The sequence below is a fragment of the Hylobates moloch genome, unplaced genomic scaffold (genome assembly GCF_009828535.3).
Source record: "Hylobates moloch isolate HMO894 unplaced genomic scaffold, HMol_V3 SCAFFOLD_19, whole genome shotgun sequence".
NCBI lineage: Eukaryota > Metazoa > Chordata > Mammalia > Primates > Hylobatidae > Hylobates > Hylobates moloch.
In genome coordinates this window covers 63,150,341-63,171,213 of record NW_026652294.1, presented here as the reverse complement: position 1 = coordinate 63,171,213, position 20,873 = coordinate 63,150,341, and the positions used below count along the sequence as shown (strand labels likewise).

At 35.1% G+C, this 20,873-nt stretch overlaps 2 protein-coding genes across 9 annotated transcripts in view; one reads left to right on the top strand and one right to left on the bottom strand.

The window, feature by feature from the left end:
- The window catches only part of SNAPC3 (small nuclear RNA activating complex polypeptide 3), a 40,996-nt gene extending 35,970 nt beyond the window's left edge, over nucleotides 1–5,026 (top strand). Inside the window, exons 9-11 of one of the 3 annotated variants that reach the window (XR_009211155.1) lie at nucleotides 1,200–1,787; nucleotides 3,115–3,285; nucleotides 4,357–5,026. Coding sequence is in view for 1 of the 3 variants with exons in the window: in XM_032139709.2 (XP_031995600.1) it covers nucleotides 1,200–1,347 (148 nt within the window). In the remaining 2 variants the exon portion in view is untranslated. Of the gene's footprint in view, nucleotides 1–1,199; nucleotides 3,947–4,356 lie in introns of those variants that run through there. The other 2 variants (XR_004245514.2, XM_032139709.2) reach the window with 2 other exon arrangements.
- Nucleotides 5,027–5,635: 609 nt separating this feature from the next.
- PSIP1 (PC4 and SRSF1 interacting protein 1) overlaps nucleotides 5,636–20,873 on the bottom strand; it is a 48,128-nt gene continuing 32,890 nt past the window's right edge. For 2 of the 6 annotated variants that reach the window (XM_032139705.2, XM_032139704.2), the window contains exons 8-16: nucleotides 20,451–20,526; nucleotides 16,024–16,252; nucleotides 14,668–14,786; nucleotides 12,008–12,063; nucleotides 11,349–11,419; nucleotides 11,041–11,142; nucleotides 10,713–10,926; nucleotides 8,494–8,605; nucleotides 5,636–7,330 (exon numbers count right to left, since the gene is read on the bottom strand). In XM_032139705.2, the coding sequence (XP_031995596.1) occupies nucleotides 7,270–7,330; nucleotides 8,494–8,605; nucleotides 10,713–10,926; nucleotides 11,041–11,142; nucleotides 11,349–11,419; nucleotides 12,008–12,063; nucleotides 14,668–14,786; nucleotides 16,024–16,252; nucleotides 20,451–20,526 (1,040 nt within the window). In that variant the 3' untranslated portion in view covers nucleotides 5,636–7,269. Of the gene's footprint in view, nucleotides 7,331–8,493; nucleotides 8,606–10,712; nucleotides 10,927–11,040; nucleotides 11,143–11,348; nucleotides 11,420–12,007; nucleotides 12,064–12,703; nucleotides 14,585–14,667; nucleotides 14,787–16,023; nucleotides 16,253–20,450; nucleotides 20,527–20,873 lie in introns of those variants that run through there. The other 4 variants (XM_032139707.2, XM_032139706.2, XM_058431723.1 and 1 more) reach the window with 4 other exon arrangements.

Genomic DNA, 20,873 nt, shown 5'->3' with positions numbered 1-20,873 from the left:
TCATCAATAAAACTTCATCAATTAAAAAAAACCACAGCACATCACATGAAGTTAAAATACAGTTTTATAAAATTTTTACTTTATGTGATTCTACATGTTTAGATTATAAGGCATTTCTTACTGTGGGTCAGTAAAAAAAAATGTGTTGCTTTTGGAGGCTGAGGTGGGAGGATCGCTTGAGGCCTGGAGACCAGCCTGGACAACACGCAATAACTATGAAAAACATGTAAAAAAAAAAACATCTGAAAGCCACTCAGAGGAAAGGAAATTTAGTAGAGGTTGAGCATTCCAAATTTCAAGAATCAGAAATCCAAAACCTGAAAGTGTTTGAGTGGCAACATCTGATGCTCAGATGATCATTGGAGCATTTTGGATTTCAAATTCTCAGTGGGATGCTCAACCGGCAAATATATGCATAATATATTTTAAAATCTGAAAAAAATCTGCAGTTTGAAATACTTCTTTCTGGTCCCAAGCATTTCAGATAAAGGATACTCAACTTGTATCTTCAGTTTGTTTTCGCCACCCCACCACAATACTCTGTTCTAAAAGATCAATAGGAAAACATGATAAATCAAAGTGAAAATAATGTGTTAAAAGCAAACATTTCATGAGATGCAGAATTCAAACATACCATACAATAGTATCTTCATGCCATTCAACATTTTGGTTGAATAGTGTTGCCCATATTGCTATTTGTATGTACTTTATAACATAATCTTGAGTTCTAGGTAAAAAGAGTTACATAGTTTTCAAATTAACCAGTACTCATTTATCAGTTAAGAAGGTATATTAAGCAAAAGCGTATCAGATCTGTAGCATCTAATTTTGCCACGGGTTTTCAAGATGGTCTGTTAGAAGACAATGACTATATTCGTACTTGGAGGATAGGTATGTCATGGCAAATGTGTGATGCTTTCAAATAGATTTATATTCTTCCTTTAAGGGTAAGTGTTACAGAGAAACAGCATTCTGCAGTGTTTCTTAATGTTAGATGCCCTTTTGCTTTGTAGAGAGAGTATTGGTGGTGACGTATTTGTATGGATGTATACAAAATTAAAGGATTATTATGCATTAATAACAGACTGATAAGGAAATGGAATGAGATATTTACATATTGCTACAGGTCATAACTTAAAGCATGTTCAAGTATGGCAAATTTGATTGTAATGATGTACTTCTTTTTTAAAAAACTGCAGATGGGTGACGAACAATGACAGTTTTGCACCAGAGGACCCATGTTTCTTTTGTGATGTTTGCTTCCGAATGCTCCACTATGACTCAGAAGGCAACAAACTGGGGGAATTCCTTGCTTATCCTTATGTTGATCCTGGAACCTTTAATTAAGAATAGCTACACTCACAAAAGTACCCCCTCATGAAATAACTGTTCTCTTGGATGGTTACCTTATTTCTAAGAAACACCACTGAGGAACAGGATCTACTTTGAACAGTCCGCTAAAGCTACCAAAAAAAAGTCCAAATCACAGATTTTCTTATAAAGTAATGATTGTATTTAAATGTTTATAACATAGTTTAATTTCATATTTATTCCAAATAGTATTGAGTTTTTTACACATTTTGAGTTGAATTGTAGTACTTTATGTATTGACTTTAAATCCTTTGTCACACACACATACTCTTTCTCCCAATCCATGCCTTCCCTATTCATTCTCTGTCCAAAGTGTTTTGTTAAAGATAGAATTAACGATACATCAAGTAGTGGAAGTGTTTTGAAAATTCTTTGAAGAATGTGAGAGCTACACCTTCTGCCATGAGGCTTCCAAGGTAAAGATCCTTCAAATATCTGTAATGGAAATTAGGGAGAATGAATTATTTACAAATAAGACAAAATTAATAGCTTTGGGATTATTATTATTATTTTTTTTTTTTGAGACAAAGTCTCACTCTTGTTGCCCAGGCTGGAATACAATGGTGCAATCTCAGCTCACTGCAGCCTCCGCCTCCCGGATTCCAGTGATTCTCCTGCCACAGCCTCCCGAGTAGCTGGGATTACAGGCATCTGGCACCATGCCTGGCTAATTTTTGTATTTTTAGTAGAGACGGGGTTTCACCATGTTGGCCAGGCTGGTCTCAAACTCCTAACCTCAGGTGATCCTCCTGCTTCAGCCTCCCAAAATGTTGGGATTACAGGTGTGAGCCATTGCGCCCAGCTGCTTTGGGGGAATTTAATCTTACTGTGCTGTTTAGTAATGTTAGGTTTTATTTTGAAGGAAACTAGGCGTACAAGACATGTTAATAAGACTATGTGAATAATGAATTAAAAAATATCTTGAGTATATACTCATAACTCCAGAAATAACATTAACTTAAAGCTTTCTATTTCTTGACAAAAGCTTTATGAATGCTATGAGTTTAAAATATGTCAATTTAATACTATGATTTAAAAAACAATAGCAGATTTTGTATGACTGTGGGGACATGGAAAAATCAAGATCCTATTGATTGCTAGCTCTGGCTCACTTATTCTCTGGTAATGATACTGTTGGATATATACCAAAATTATATAAGCAAAAAGAAAAAAAATAAGTTTTTCTGGCCTAGGTCTTCCATTCTTCTGGTCCCCTTACTATAGTAATCCTAGTTACTCTCATCTTATTCTGAGGAAAAAAAAAACTTTTTAAACTTATTTTTTGACATAGGGTCTTACTCTGTCACCCAGGCTGGAGTACAGTGGCGTGATCTTGGCTCACTGAAGCCCTGACCTCCCTAGGCTCAGGTGATCCTTCCACCTCAGCCTACTGAGTAGCTGAGACCACAGGCACAGGCCACCATGGCGGGCTAATTTTATTTCTTGTAGAGACAGGGTTTCACTGTGTTGCCCAGAATAGTCTCGAACTCCTGACCTCAAGTGATCCATCCGCCTTGGCCTCCCAGAGTGCTGGGATTACAGGCATGAGCCACAGCGCCCAGCAAAACAAACTCTTTATTTTCAGGTCTAGACCATCAGATAGATTTATAGGTATCTATATTCAAATATTTTCTGGAAACCTTTACGGGTAGAAAATTTAATACTGTTTAAAAGACTTTTAGGAAGACTATAGATTTCAAATGCATCATTTAAAATAAATAAACTCCACTTTCTCTCTCCTAGGTTGTATTTAAATTTGACCAAATATCTGGATGGCTAAGAACAGACATTTATCATATACATGGAAAACTGATGAAATCTATAAGCCTATGTGTTTGACAGTGAAGTATGTTTTATGGACTTAAATGCCACAGTTAAGTCCATTGGCTTGGAGATGACAAGCACGTGTTTCTGGTATGTCTAGTGTTCTCATTCACTGATTCAGTCAGTACACAGATAATCAGTATAGAGAACTCAAAAGGCTGGCTTATGTTATACCTAAATTTTTACTTTCTTGTATACAACAATGCTATAATTGAGCACATTGATAACTGCCAGCAAACCATAGATTTAAGATAAATGAGTGATCTACCCAACCCTGAAATTCCATGGGTAAAAACTTTGATTCCTTTATTTTTAATATGGCATTCCTTATAGGTCTTACATGCATATGCAAGGATATTTTATTTTATTCATTTTCATTTCATACTCTCAAAACACCAAACTTCAAGAAGTTAATTATTGTCGTAACGCATTATTCCGTGTGTGGTGTCAATTCATTTTAATGGACAAAGAAGAAACATGCCAGTTAAAACATTTCTGCTACTGTGATTCTTCTTTTGTTACTTGAGAATGTTATTGCGCTAGTTCTTAAGGTTAACTTTTTCATCCAAGACTTGGGTACCTATTATTGTTTCCTGGTGAAACTGAGGAGAAAAGTTAATCAACCAGTTTACCCCCACAGTTTGCCCGTGTGTTATGTATCAGTTATACAGGTATCCCACCAAGTTCAAGTCAAAAGAAATTCCTAACTTTGTGTATTTCTGGAGCTATAAAACCCCTGATTTAAGACAGATTTTTTCTTTTTTCGAGACAGCTTTTCTTTATGCTTATTTCAATCAAATGTAACACGCCTGTCAAAGTACATGTAACACATTATCTAATGAAGATAGGCAAATGTGAAAATGTTGTCATGAACATGTCAATCAACCTGCTTGGTAGTTGAATTTGACTTTTATATAATAGTGGATACACATGCACAAAAGTCACTAGAGAAGCAATAGCTATTTCTTTAAACAAACATTCTTCAGGCCTCAGTACCATTTAAGGATAATTAGACATTTTAGTTTTACTAGGAGAAAGGTCAGTCATCTCTAACATTGTGTTGCAGAATTACACAACACAAACATAAACACATTTCTGCCTATTAAACCAGTTTCTTTGTTTCTAAAGAGTTTAATGATACAGGTTTGCTATTTCCATTAGAGCATCATTTTTCTGGCCAATCGGACAAAATAAAGTTAGCGAAGCCCTCACAGCACCCTATGAAAAATCTTTGCTCTTATACAGGATTAGATGCAGACCTCATCTTGACCTGACATCTGTAACCAGGTAAGTGTATGTGAGTAGGAACAGACAGCAGTACTGTATCAGCAGAATCTATCATATTATTTGAAATCACCGGATATAGTATTAATTATAAAGTGTATGGTTCTCTCCAGTTGTTCACATACCAAATCCCAATCAGTTCTCAGATTCAGATGGATGTATCTGCAGTTTCTCCAAGCAGCTAAGAAAACCTTCAGTAGTCAGTTCTGCTTGGTCATGGTATGACTTTGAGATGGAGTCTTGCTCTGTCTCCCAGGCTGGAGTGCAGTGGGGCAATCTCAGCTCACTGCAACCTCTGCCTCCCGGGTTCAAGCAATTCTCCTGCCTCAGCCTCCGAAGTAGCTGGGATTACAGGCACGTGCCACTGTGCCCAGCTGATGTATGACTCTTTTATCCAGTAATCAAAACATATACGAGCCGGGCGCGGTGGCTCACGCTTGTAATCCCAGCACTTTGGGAGGCCGAGGCGGGCGGATCACGAGGTCAGGAGATCGAGACCACGGTGAAACCCCGTCTCTACTAAAAAATACAAAAAATTAGCCAGGCGTGGTGGCGGGCGCCTGTAGTCCCAGCTACTTGGGGAGGCTGAGGCAAGAGAATGGCGTGAACCCGGGAGGCGGAGCTTGGAGTGAGCCGAGATTGCGCCACTGCACTCCAGCCTGGGCGACAGAGCGAGACTCCGTCTCAAAAAAAAAAAAACAAAAAACCTATACGTACATAGACACACATACTAGTCCCAAAGAGGTGTTAAAACATACATATTACATGTACTTTTTGGAGGAGTGGGGTGGGGGCTATCTGTCTCAGAATTACCTCTTGGTGCCTTGTCAAGCTGTGGAGTTTTGACCACACACACAAATTGAGCCAATGAACAATTTCAGTGATCCTGAAAGTTCTTAAGTCTTACGAATAATTATCAGGCGTTCTGAGAAGTTATCTGTAAATCAGCCTATGACCAAGCACATTTCTTGAGAGTTACGATTAAAGAAACGGCAATTATGCTTGAAGCGAACATACATCAACTAGTTAGAGCAAGGTCAGCCTGTACAAACTGACATAAATTATGAGAATGATGCTGTATCTCTAGAATTTGAATATTCTGTGGCTTTGTAAAACTATAGATCTGGTGGGTCATGGGAAGAAAGGGAGGGTGAACAAAAGAGACATATTTCCTTTATTTTTTATCATCTTGAGCTTACTGTTACACCGTTCCCAAAACAACACAATCTCTGTGACCAGTTAACTAAGAAATTATTTCCTTGGCAGCAAAACCAGAATTCCATCACTTACTCTTGTAAATAGCAAGAAAGTAATTTACTAGCAGAGTTTGATAGAAAAATTCTTTAATCAAAACAAGTTTACACGTTGAACTTATGGCTTAACTAGAATAAATCTAAGTTAAAACTGTATAAGGACCAAACAGATAATGACTGGTATATATGCAGGTTCTCTTAAAACGGTGATTCCTAGTTCCATTATAAGACCTCGTAAATGCAAAAATGCAATTCTGTAGATGAAAACAGTTATCTCAGAAGGTCAGCCATACAATGTCATACACAGACGCTGGTCTTAAGCCATTTTTTTCCATATTCATATAATTTCAAAACATGAGAAGTATCCTACTTATTGAAAAGTGGCAAATGACCTAATATTCAAAATATCTTAGAAATGCTATCCTTTAGTTAACATACCCTTAAATTTTGTAACATTGGTTTCACCCTGGATTTAGTCCATGCACGTCAAAGTACAGACTAGACTATCAAAGTACAATGCTGGAACAACTAGTGTTTGTATTTTTGGAATCTAGAAAATAAAAATGATATAGCCATGATTTCAAATAGGTAAGTTTCCTTATATAGCATTTATTTATATTTATTGTATAAGCATCATGATTTTTTCTTCCAATTAAGTACTATTTAGTGACTTCCTAAAGACGTTTTTAACAACATTCCTCAAAAATAAACTTAGTTTTCAGTTTTAGTTACTAGTGCCTGTCTATAAAAGGACCTTAAATGATTTAACCCTAAAGCCAGATTCATTCCTATATATACCCAGTCAGTTATCTGCAGAGAAGTCCTAAGACTTCACTGAATGCCCAGCCACAAAACTAAATTACCTTCAGAAATTAACAATGTTTTATAGTTTGTAGAATTCTTAGTCAGTTCAATGTCAGTTGCTTGATTAGTTGTCATACCAAAAAAAACCATATACAGAGCACACATTGTTCCAAAGAAGCTGGATAATGTAGCACAATGTAGACTTGTGAGATTAAAATTAACTTTTCATAAAAAGGGAGTGAGTACTTGTATAGAAGTAACATTTTATCTACCATAAAAATGCGTAGCTTCTACAAAACCCACAAACAGTGAAAAGACAGTCTGGTAAATCCAAGGTTTGTAAAAACTATGCACAAAACCCACGGTATTTGGGAAAAGAGGCAAGGTTTATACAAGTAGCAGTTTTAAAAATGTAACTTTGTTCTATCAATTACACATTAACATACACACACTAATTGAAAATATGCTACAACCATGTCTGGAAAAGCAGTTTAACATTTTCTAAATGGATTTTATCCCACATTTACTGTATAATGTAGCTGTTAATACTGCACAAGTACACTTACTTAGCGATAATGTTTACTTTAAAACAAAGATAAAGGGACTTTCTCCCTCAAAACAAGTTTTCAACATCAAACCTATGCTTATAAAAATTTAAAACTTTCAGCAGTCTATTTCAAATGAAAACCATTACAAACTTCTCAAGTGTTCTCTATATTCCAGGTATGTCAACCTAGTTATCTAGTGTAGAATCATTCAGAGATATTTCAGTCTCTCTCTCTTCACTGGATGGCCTGAAGAAAAGGGGGAAAGGTACAACTGGAATTAGGATTTTCTCCTGATGAAGGAAAAAAAGACATTAAGTCTGCATTATATTTTTTAAACCCATGAAAAGACTGAAACCAACCAAACCAAAAAAAACCTTGACTTGTTATTAGAACAGTCATTATTTTCTTTTTCAAAACTGTTAATTTACCATGTTGTATCTTCTTCCCAAAGTAATATGCAGATGAAGCAAAATAACTCAGGAAAGTGTCATGGACCAAGCCTTTTCCATCATTTCTAGCTTAAAAGTGAATTCTCTTTAAAGAACATGAGAATGTTTTATATCTGTGATACCAACATATTTCAAAATCTTAATAAAAAGAGAGGTTGATACACACATAGACAACAAGATTTCCCTCAATTTCAGAATTAGAAGGGATGCTTCAATCTAAGTCCTTCAAATACACAGTGGAACAAACCAAGACTTCAACTATGGCTCCATAGCCTATTTTAGGGTGGGTATTAGAAAATAGCCTGATGGCCGGACGTGTTGGCTCACACCTGTAATCCCAACACTTTGGGAAGCCGAGGTGGGTGGATCACCTGAGGTCAGGAGTTCGAGGCCAGGCTGACCAACATGGTGAAACCTCGTCTCTACTAAAAACACAAAAAATTAGATGGGCATCATGGCAGGCGCCTGTAATCCCAGCTACTTGGGAGGCTGAGGCAGGAGAATCGCTTGAACCCAGGAAGCAGAGGTTGCAGTGAGCACGATCATGCCATTGCACTTCAGCCTGGGCAACAAGAGTGAAACTCTGTCTCAAAAAAAGAAAAAACAAAACAAAAAAAACTGTGATCCTCCATCCAACGTTTTACAATTATCCTCTCACAATTCAAGAAAGTGTGAATGCAAGTCATTACTGATAGTATCTCAGTAAAAAGTCCAGGAGCAAATATTTTCTTTTTAACTGGGTTCCCAGCTAGTTCCATTCCCTTGAATTCAGTGGCAAAGTCACTGTCAATAAAAGGTTTTTACTCTTCTTCCTTTTTGAATTATAACTTGCTTACTGAATTCAGGAATTGGGTAATCAAAAGATAACTGCTTATTATACTAAGATAACCTTGGAACACAAATGTGATTAAAAACCTGAATAATAAAAACACACAAGACCCATTAAAACCTATTCCTCACTTTTTCTTCGTGCTGGCTTCATGGTTGTCTTTGCTCTCTTCATTGCTGTCCCCGTTATGTTGTGGCTGATTACCGTCTTGAGCATCAGATCCTCCATTTAGAGTCTTTGACCCTTGAGAAGGAATCCAATGGAAAAACTTTGTTAAAGCTTACAAAATAATAACTGAAGGTGTCTACTAAAGATCCAAAATCAAAATACAACATGGCCCTCGTGTTTCTACTATTTAATGTCTTTTATTTGAAATTACATTGTAATACAGCCCTCTCTTGAATGTTAGAATTGGGTTTTGATGCTTTGTCAAAAAGGGGAGCAGATAACCACCAGAGGCTTTGGGTAGCTAAGGTACCATAAAAAGCAGGTTGGTTATCTATGGGTACAGGAAGTGGATTATTAATCTGATTATTCTGGTTATTACTATTACCAGGAAGACTACAGGGTGTTATAATTCTAAGCATATTGATTTATTCTACTAAGAAAAAGCAATGTGAATCAAATTTTAAAATTTATTATTTAAGAACAAAGTGCTAAATGAGTATTTCCTAATTGATAATTTTGTGCCCAATAAAGGGGGTTTTCCTGTAAGTCATATTAATAATTCTCTAAGGGGACCCCATGTCATTCCCCAATAAAGCAACAAAAACAAAAAACCAACCGCTTTTGAAATGCTAGCTTCTACCTTAAGCAGCTGCCACTAAGATGTCTAATAACAAGATTGGAGGAGCTGATAATGGTACTATGATTCTGTTTTAAGAGTCTTTCATACATTCTGAAATGTTTATGCGTGAAATGATAGGTCAGGGATTTTTCGTAAAAACTTTCAAGAGGGGCATAGAGAAAGCTTACGGGCTACAAAAGCACAATGATCATAAACTGAACTGCCAAAGCTGGATGACAAGGACATGAGAAGTTATTTCTATTTGTGTACGTTATAAATTTTTCCTAATACAAATGAAAAGAAAATAACTACTTTTAAGTAGTAAGTACTAGCAGGATTTAACTACTGCTAATTAGTGAAAAAAGTAGAAGCTAAGGTTGAGTGCTTTACATATATGCTACACATCTAAGTGCTTTCTAAGACTTTATCACCAAGCACGGTGGCTCATGCCTGTAATCCCAGCACTTTGGGAAGCCAGGGCAGATGGATTACCGGAGGTTGGGAGTTCAAGACCAGCCTGACCAACCTGGAGAAACCCTGTCCCTACTAAAAATACAAAATTAGCTAGGTGTGGTAGCGTATGCCTGTAATCCCAGCTACTCTGGAGGTTGAGGCAGGAGGATCGCTTGAACCCAGAGGGAGGTTGTGGTGAGCCGAGATCACGCCTCTGCACTCCAGCCTGGACAACAAGAGCGAAACTCCATCATTTAAAAAAAAAATGACTTTCTCATTTAATGTAGGTAAGACACAGAATTGTTTTGGAAGTATTTGCATATACGTGAGTTTAACTTGGGGATGGGACCCAACTGTAAACATGAAATTTATGTTTTGTACACACCTATATATATAGCCTAAAGGTAATTTCACACAATAATTTTAATAATTTTATATATGAAAGTTTGTGTACATTGAGAACCAATAGAAAGCAAAGGTATTATCTTCTTAGCCACCTGTGTGGACAATCTGTGGTTGTTTGACATCACCATCATTGTTGACTGAATTTATATGCTACCAATGAGAAATCATTTTCTGTAAACTTATATAAGTACTTCATAGTAAAAAAAAAAAAAAAAAATGACATGGCATTAATACAGTGAAGTCTGCTCAGGGTAACTCAGCAGCATCATCAGAATACCTGTATCAAGTAATGGCAGGTATAGTCTCCACCTATGAGGCTGTTTTAATTTAAAAGGCTACTGTACGCTATTTTACCTTTTAGGTGAGAAGAAAACATCAGAAGCAGCTGAGCAACCAGGAAGTGGGTCCTCTAGGAATGAGGAGGCATTGTGATGGATGGCTTTTTAAAAATGTTTATCCAGAGTCATCTGCCTCATGAGCAATTGTTTCTGCCTTAGAAGTCGAATATAAACTGACCTGATTTTTTGTTCTCAATGCACATTGCTCTAGTCCTTTAATAGGCCCATCACATTTTCACCATTTTACCTATGTATACTTTTTCTGTGGTGTATACACAGTGAAACTATGTATCAAAGCCATTTTTAAAAGCAGTCCTGGCAAATGGTTTAAAAACTGGCGTGAAATTGTTGGCTTTTTACCACATACCTGTTTGTTCCTTCTCTAGCTTTTTGTTTGGCCCTTTCTTCCCTTGATCTTTGGTTTTATTCGCTTCCTCATGCTGTCTTTGTTCAGCAAGAGATTTATTCAGCACTTGTGTGATCACGGAATCTCCTTCACCAACCAAAAACATGTTCTTAAACTTGTTATACAACATTGTAGACTTTTCCATGATAACCTGACTAACTTTGAATCGCCGTATCTGAGAAAACAATATACATTCGTCATAATTGTTTTCCTAACTGATTTTTTAAAACAATTTTTAAATGAAGGAATGACAAAATTCAAAGAATCTACATGACTTGAAACCACTTACTTTTTTCAGTGTAGTAATCATCTCTGTGTGTTTCTGAGCTTGTTGCATTGTGACCTGAAGTGAAGCAAGTTCATCCAAGGCCTCAATGCATCTGTTCACATCCTTCATGACAAAACAGTAATTTCATAGCTGTTAATTATCTTAACACTTGTTTCTAAAGATCGTTTCAAAAAAAAAAAAAAAGGTAGTGCAAAATGACCACTAATTATCCCTTATGTTAAATTTACATACTCATAAGATCATGTGAGAAAATAAAAGATGAAGCTATAAATGCACTACTGTAGTATTAAATGAAGTTAAACACTTACAAGATTATCAATTTTGAGTGAATTTTTAATCTCAGCATGTATCCTTTGAAGTCGAGAATCCATTGATGTTTCTACAAATTAAAATATGTGAAAAACAGTGAACAGTTTTTCCAAAACCAGTATTTCTGTATACAGGCTAAGTATAATGAATTAGTGGACTTAAAAAAAATGTTCTTAGTAATCTTTACTAAGAAGCTCAAAGATATGCACAATAGCTTAACTAAGAATAAGTACTTATTGCCATTTTTAGTGTCTGGATGAGAAAAGCAACATGCAGTGTAAAAGCACAAAACCACCACTTGGCTGCGTTTTTTCTAAAATAAATAGTCTGCATACGATAACTCCTCTGCTCTCCAGTCCCCAAACACCTGCTTTTCCTTATGTTTAACCAAGGGATTTGTCTGAAATGGGAAAGCATCCAGCTTTCAGCAAGTGTACTAAAATTTGACACCATCAAATAATTAATGAGCATTAAACAAACAAGCAAGTTCACTTGATTATGCTTAAAATACAATGCAATTTATATAAAGCCCATTAGGGATTTGAAAAAGTATATTTGTAGGATATGAGTATAAAATTATTCCAAAACCAATACATGAAAAGTTATGTCTGCCTTTCCATGTATAATTTTATGTATCTTAGAAAGTGAAATAACTAACCTCGCTTCTTCTCCACTTTCTTAACTTCTGGCTTCTTTCCTTCATCTTTATTCTGCCTATCAAATGTTAACAAAAATATTTTAAAACATTGGAACTTTGTGACTAAATGCCCACAATCCCTATGTAAAAGCTAAAAATGTTTTCCTTAAAATAAGTCAATAGCCTAGACTGCAAAGGAATTGACTATAGCTCTTAGAATGGTGCAGTTCCATAGCATAAATATAAGCAAAACTCTAATTAACATGCTAAATTAAATCTCATCTAACTTTTCAGTGACATCATAAATAGTGTGTTGCTAGAAGACCAATTTCAGGGTCACTGGACAAATAGGCCACAATGGGAAGATGATACCTATAAATATTTAATGGATTCTACATCAGTTCTTTTTTAAAGCTGCATGTTAAAATAGACCAATTTAATCGTTGTGTATGCAACAAGTAGATTAATGAGTTTTGAAGTTAGCTTTAAGGTTAAATAGACTTAAGATATCTTTTTTTTTTAATTTTGGCCAATTTATCAAACTTGAATGACGTCCAGTAACGTTCACTAACATTTCACAAAAGGTACCATTTTATTGTCAATCACAAAAATAACCACTTAAAATTGAAATCTTAATTTCTAGTACCTTGGCTTAGAGTTCAGGCCATATTATGAACCAATTCAAATAGACAAGAACAAAAAATATCTAAAAATCAGGTTTTTTTTTTAAAAAAAAACTTTATTTTAAAATTTTGGTTACAGTTTCATTCTTAACAAGTCTACTACTGTTTAATCTCTCAGGATTAAAAAAACATTTATTAAGATTCTAAAGAATTAAACAACAAAGGAATGTCAAGAGAAGGGCCCCATTCTCAGGGATATAACTGCTATTCCAGTTTAATAACTAGCTTCAAAACAAAATGAATTTTTATATTTTCTAAATGAATAATGTACAACCACCATCTTTGTCTGAGCTTGTTATTACTTTCAAACACAAAGCTTCATTTTAAGCTTGGTTAAAAAAAAAAAAAACAGGAATGATGGCCGACCTTAGTATGTAGTGTGTACCTTACAGGAAATTTGTTAACAATCATAACACAGTAATGCCATTAATAATGAAGTCCTCAATTTAGAATCTGGAACATTCTTCCATCAATGGGGGGAAGGGGGAAATTCAGTCCAATGAGTCTGTCTCAAGATCTTCATCTCTTGTTTGCTCCACTTGTATTCTCTTTTCAGTAACTGGATTAATGCTTTGAGCCCAAAATGAGATATATTTTTTATTACTGTAGATTACATGTTGTTTGGCTGGGAATACAATACAATAAACTTTATTTTGCATAATGCATTTCACACAAGCTGCATCTGAAATGCTTTACAGAGCAAAACTGTCCAAGTACAAAGTTTTGTAATAACAGGAGAAGGAAAGAAAACACAAATATTAGAATTTGAGAAAGTTACATTGGAGGACATTTAAAAGAAACTGAAATACATAAAGATAACTTCAAGATACTAAAGAAGGGTTGGGCTACATATACTAGTAACAACTAATTTTATATCTTAATTTTGGGAACACAATAAAGTCAAAAGCAACAAACAGTCCAACAGCTTTTCAGTGAAAAGATAGAATAGAAAATGATAGGTGACAAAGAATAACTTAAATATTTACAGAAGTGCTTAAAGTCTAACAGATTAGAGGGAATATATTTTTGAGCTTTAGATAAGTTATTTAAATTACTCCCTCAAGGAGCTAAAACTACTTGTATATCCTCCAAACTAAGAAAGCAGAGTAAAACGCTGTACTTGTCAAGAAAGACTTTGGCTTACAGATATATAAGAAAAAAAGTACAAAATTATTCAAGAATCGTTTCACTGCTCATTATTAACTTTGTCTTATTGACCTAGAGCATGTTTTAAAAATCATCTCACTAAAACAACAACAACAAAAATTTAGTCAGAATGTAAGACGCTTCACGAGGAAAGAAAAGCATGTCAGAGAAAGAACTCAGAAGTGAGTCTAAAGGTAACTAGGAAAGCAAATGTAATAAAGACACGAAGTCTGTTCATTATTATCATTGCTATTACTTTTCCTTCTAGTAATAAAATTATATAATAAGGGGAAAGAAATTCCCCATGGCAAGTACTGTCTCTAAGTATCAAAATTTAAGAGAAAACAGCTTTGAATTTGATTTATATTGCACATATATAATAACGTACACCCTGTCAGCCTTTAGATTTACTTTTACTGGCTTCCTGGGTTTCCAAATGTGCTTTTGTTACTTTTGCTGGTCTTTAGGGTGAGGCCTGCTTGGTGGTGTGATGAATAAGGGTATTTCCTGCATTCTTTGTCCACCAGTATATTATCGCCCCTCTATATGTATTATACAAACAAATGGTAGAGGATGAGTACACTTCTTGCAAAGCCAGTATCAATTACATCCTATCTGCACTTCGTTTAAATTCAAAAATAATTAACAGAGTGCCTGCCTCAGTCAATTTCATCCTCTCAGAAAAGAATGAAGCCTGAAATCATCATCATATATTGAAGATTTTTCTAACACATGGGAAAAGTCACTTCTTCAAAAGGCTTCATAAAGTCTGGAAAATGAAAGTCTATTATTTAAAAATTCCATGCTAGCCTTTAAAAAGAACTCAAAATTTAGAAAAAAAAAAATACTTACTGCTCAGTTTCCATTTGTTCCTCTTGCTTGCGTTTTCGATCTGCTGCTTCTTTCTCATGTTGGCCTTTCAGCATATTCCTTCTGTGAGCAGTCTGAAAGTTCCTCCCACCTTTTCTCTTCTGTTTTGAGAATTAGGATGGTTTTAGTTAACTATAAAGTCAGTGACTAGCGCTTATGGAATTACGATCTTGGGGGAGAAGCAGCAGCTAGTTTTTAAAAAAGGGATGAATACTCAAATTAGCAACCTATAAATAGTCTTTGAATTACACCTATCTCTGCAAGTTTAACTTTGATTAATGACCGTGAAATAATCATCCTGTTTTATGTCCTGCTATAGGAGTGATGTCCTTTGGATAAAATGTAGTATGTCAGTCTGTTTGCCTCTCTACAGAGTGATTTGACTTGAGTACTGACAAGCACACTAATGACCTATCCAATTTAAAATGTTTGGTTTCTAAAAGATTAAGAAATGAGCCAAAAATCAGATGAAAGTAAACAAAACATCTGCATGACCTGGATCTGTAAATCTCTAAGGCTATACACAAAATTTTATTTTTCTACACAAAAGGATACACAGCTTTAATGAGATTCCCAACAGCTATGGCGTCCAAATAAAGTTACATACCACTGATAAAATGTACAATAGGCCTGAAGAGTGTTAAGAATTTCTTGGGGGTAAATAACAAAAATCTCTATATAAATCCACCTCTTTTAACATTTGTCTTCACCGGCCACAGCCTATTTCATTTCATCTACCTTTTCTAGACAGATGGAGTTATTGGAAAGGTACTGTTTACTTAATTTCCAGATCATAATTGTAAAATAGTAAGATAAATTTAGAGAGGACAATAAAGGGACATTTTCAATATGCTTTGTAACACAGCTAATTCAAGTCTATTCAAAAAGGTAAACAAATTCATTTTAACTGCCACTGGTATTTATAGACTTCCTCCAAAATATTAAAAGCTCTTAAACTAGGAAGATTAAGAAATAGATAAATGGCCAGGTGTGGTGCCTGTAATCCCCGCACTTTGGGAGGCCAAGGTGGGAGGTTCACCTGAGATCAGGAGTTCAAGACCAGCCTAGCCAAGACTGCAAAACCTTGTCTCCACTAAAAATACAAAAATTAGCCGGTAGTGGTGGCACATGCCTGTACTTCCAGCTACTCAGGAGGCTAAGGATGGCGAATTACTTGAATCCAGGAGGCAGAGGTTGCAGCGAGCCAAGATTGTGCCACTGCACTCCAGCCTAAGCAACACAGCGAGACTCCATCTCAAAAAAAAAAAAAAAAGGGAAAAATATATATATATATAAACTAAGAATAGAACAGCCATTTTATATATGTAAACTTTATACCTTTTCACCTTCTTGATCATCTCCTTCTTCTTCAGAATCAGAGGTTGATGTAACCCCCGTTTTAGCTAAATTTTTCCTTTTTGATTCAACTTCTTTCTTCCCCTCTTTTTTGTCTGGCTCTTTTCTTGGCTTATCTTCTTCCTTCTGGCCCTCTTCATCCTTCTTAGGCTGTTTTTTAGGTTGTTTTTCCTCTTGCCCCTTTTTCTTACTTTTGTCCTCTTCAGTAATGCTATTTTAGAGAACATAATAATGTATATTTGTCATTCAACTATATTCTCCCAGTCAAGTGAATAGTATTTTAGATATCCGTAAGCTATAATTTTTAATTTAAAGGCAAATCTAAAACAACCTAAAGTAAAAGAGTGTCTTCATTATCCAATCATAAAAGGAATTCTGTCACAGAACATCCTTTTGGTATAAATTAGAAGATATAAGATGGGCAGATCCCTGGCTCTTATGGAACTTAAATTCTACATATTTGTAAGAATAAATTATGTTTAAAAAGTAGACACTGGGACAAATGGAATTGCGGAAATGAAATCAAACACAGTCATTTTAGAACTCAAAGAAATATTCTTTGCAGGGTAAAAAGATCCCAACTTAAGCATATGATAAATATATAGCCAATTAAGCATGTTTTCAGACAGTGCTGTGCTGACTAGCACCTAAGTATCCCCATCACCACTGAATTTCATAGACACCACTAAAACATAGAAACTACCTAAACTGCTCAATAATCCTAATTACTGCTGCATATTTATTCAAGTTGGTACTACAGAAATAGGCTCTAAAAGAATCAAATAATGCAAATACTAACCACGTAATTACTTTTATGGTTGATATATATTCTTCTAAAGCAATTCCTTTATAAATAAATATTTCACTTGAAGCTGGAATAAGCTGTTTAAAAACTAACCCTTTAACTGTCCAAAGAATTTCATTGAGATTTTCTCAAATTATTCAATTAAATCAATGAATTTGAGAGCTCGAAGAGACTTCATATCATTCAGTGCAACCTCTTCCATTTGACAAACGAGAAAATGATGATGCAAAAGGTCAAATAACAAGCCCAAAATCTCAATTCCAAATCCATTAACCTCTTTCCAGACAAGTGATTCCCTGACCACTTAAGAACTATTAAGCTGGAAGAGAAGTTTCTGCCCCTGTAGAAACTTTTTATTACATAATTATCATTGGGTATGCTTATTTTCTAATGGTCCTATGGTTTTCATCCTTTTAACTTTAGCCTCTCTGGGATTAAAACCATCCTTTACTTTTAATAAATGAAAGTAAAAGCATGCAAGTGAAACTCTTTGCTTTCTTCAGGATTTCCACTGATGTAAGTATTTTGATAATCAGTTTCCTAAATATGGGACTAGAGTCCCATTTAAAAAGGCATTTCTGTGTCTCTTAAACAATACTGGCCAACTACTTCTCCCAAAATGTTACACCTGTATGGAAGGAAATAGTTATTAAAAATACAAATACTATTTGACCCAGCAAATCTGCTTCAACAATGTATCCTAACCAATATATTTGCATTATGTACAAAAGAATAGATGACAATGTTTTTAAAATCGTCTATCCATACAAAGGATAGATCTTAAGAATTATAAAACATACAGTGGGATACCATGCAGCTGGTCTTTAAAAAGTGACTTTAAGGATTTATTTTAAAAATTTATCCTAAGGTCATAAAAAAGATTATTTCAAAGTGTGAAATAATCTTTGTGCGAAAACAATTTGCATAAACGTGACTATCACTGCTTGCCACCAATGAGTCTTTTCCCAGTGGTTCTTCCATGAAATACAGACTTGTGACAATTTCCCTTTTTAGTAGATCAAGGGATATTAGCAAAGTTGTATTTGTAAATTCCTTAATCCGTTAATATAAGCAAAGACTAAAGCAAACACAACCCTAAGTACTTCAGTGGGCTTTAACAAACATTTCTGAGGATTATGAGTTGGTTTTTAGCTCTTCTGGGCTCTATTTTATTGTCGTGTCACATCAGTACCCGTGGCAAAGAAGTAGACGCTAAGAGATACATGGTGTTCTAATGGTGAAAAGCAGAACTTTAAAAAGAGCTTATACAGTTTAGTTCTGCACTCCACTGACAGTGTGCCCAGATACACAGCCAAGAGTAGTTACAGCTCACACTCAGCCTACGTACAGCATGAATAAGAAATAAATGTTGTAAAGGCTACTGCTATTTTAGGGTTGTCCATTGCCTCAGGAAAAAGCTCACTAATAGAAAAACTGACACCAGGACCAAAAACCTAAAACATGTAGTCATTTGCTTCAGGGCTGGGGGACTGGAAACCCTAATACATTATTATACAATGGGTAAAACTGTTGGACCGCAGCAGAAATAAGAAAATATATTCAATGAACTTGTGGCTTTGGGTGGAGAGGTTTCAAAATAGAATACTGGTAGTGTGAAATGACTATCAAGATAAATTTGATAGTGTTCAAGAAGGAGACATGCTCAAAAAAGATTAGCCTATTTTCAAGTAAGGATCTAGGACTTTCAAATTGGGTGACAGCCTGGGTCAAAGACCCAATAAAGGGTATAGCTGCAATCCTTAAGAATTAAAATTGGACTTCATTAATCCTTCAGATGGACAAATGATTCCTGAGGGATGGTTTCTCAGAAAAACCTATAAACTGAAAGTGTCTGTTATTAAATACAAAAAGATGAGCACGTCTGAGAAAAGCTTACCAATAATTGCATAGGAAGCTGACCAAAATTAAACACACATACAAAAGTATTACATTACCAAAAGTGACACCAGACTCCATCAAGAGAAAGTAAGTGAGATAAGGATAAGTTCCTAAAAAGGAACACTGGGCCCTCAGATCACTATGGTCCGAAGGCAGCTAAGAAAGCTGCTCAGCTGATAAGGAGGACAGTATTTTCCAATGACCTTTTCAGATGCAACAAAGGATGATACTGAAAAAGTAGAGACAAACGGAGTGGGAAGCATACTCCGGGGGAAAACTGGGACCTAACCAGGGAACACTAATTATATCCAAAACAGAGGAGATGATCTCACAGTATTTTCCCAGCAGAATTTCAGATTTCCTAGGGAATAATGACTGCAAACTCACCTGTTAAGTATCCAATTTCTTAATTTCACTATAATAATTAATGTTGTATTTTTCTGCCACTGTTTTTAAAAATTGACAGGTAAAAATTCTATGTGTTTATGGTGTGCAACACAATGTTTTGATGTGTGTATACATTGTGGAATGGCTAAATCAAGCTATTTAACATACCAGCTCACATACATATTTTTATTTTGTGGTGAGAACCCTTAAAGTCTACTCTGTTAGTAATTTTCAAGTATATAATATATTGTTATGTGCCACTATTTTTGAAAGTAAATACAGACTGGCAGTAAAACTGTTTAAACATATTTTGGTTGAAACATACCGATTCTCTAATAGTGTTCTACAATTAGAATGTTCTATAATCAGTTCATTCAAAACAATGTAAATCTATGCTTAATAGACATACCCCACTTAAGCCTTTCAAATCTTCAAACACAATAGCCATAAAAAGTTTTTCTCCCCCTTTGTCTAAATATACTCTATTGCTCCTGGCAAAGATTCCCCCAAAAAGCCAAAGTAAAAAGGATCCAAGTAGAAAAGGCAGCAAGGGAAAAATGCAAAAAACCAAAAAACATTCACAATTTCCTGGATAACTGAATAGTTATTCTGAATTGCTTTGAAAATTAAGTTTACATACAAAAATTATTTTAGCCCTATTTTTAAATAAAGCACCTATTCTGGAGGAGATAAAAAAAAGATTTGTAGGCTAGGCACAGTGGCTCACGCCTATAATCCCAGCACTATGGAAGGATGAAGTGGGAGAATCGTTTGAGCCCAGGAGTTTGAGACCAGCCTGGGAAAGATGAGACCAGTCTCATCAAAAAAAGTTAGCCAGGTGTGGTGGCACACACCTGTGATCCCCGCTACTTGGGAGGCTAAAGTGGGAAGAGGCTCCTTGAGCCCAGGAGTTTGAGGTTACAGGGTGCGACTGCACCACTGCACTCCAGCCTGGGCAACAGAGTGAAACCCCATCTTAAAAAAAAAAAAAAAAAAAAAAAATTTGTGACATTACTTCAAATATATTCTAAAATTCCTGAAACATACCATCTTGCCCAATTTCTCTATATTTTATGTTGTATTATCTAAGTATCTATATAAATTGATATACCCAAGTCTTAATTAATGAAATGATAGCCATTCCTACCAATTTTTACTTTACAAAATTTTTCCAGTTTTTCCTGTAATTTTAAGAAATATCAAAATAATAACAAACATCCTGTAAGAGAAAACTGATAAAAACACAGAGATATGTGCTTGTTTAAAGTCAAATGTCTCATTTATTGTATAACTAATTATACATTAAAAATAAACTCACATGTCACTCTCTGAAGGACAGGGCTGTTTTACCATTTTGGGTCTGCCTCTTGGTTTTGGAATCTTGACTTCTGTAGCTAATATACACATGGAAAAAAAATCAGTAACTACCAGTTTCTATTTAAGATACAAATCTCAGATATAAATATTAGAAATGATACATACTATTTAAGAATATTAGTAGCTTACTCCAGATACAATTATTGCTAAATTTAAAAAATAATACCTCCCCCACCAGGGTTAAAATAAGCAACAACAAAAAATTTATGAAGAGGTAAACAGAGTAATCCTCAATTTGTCCTTAATATGACTGAGAGGGCTTAAAACATTTTTCACTATCGTTTTAACAGTAATGTCACAAACTTCAACTTTAGAATAGGAAACAGCACTTATATTTAATATTCATATACATATTACTTATGCA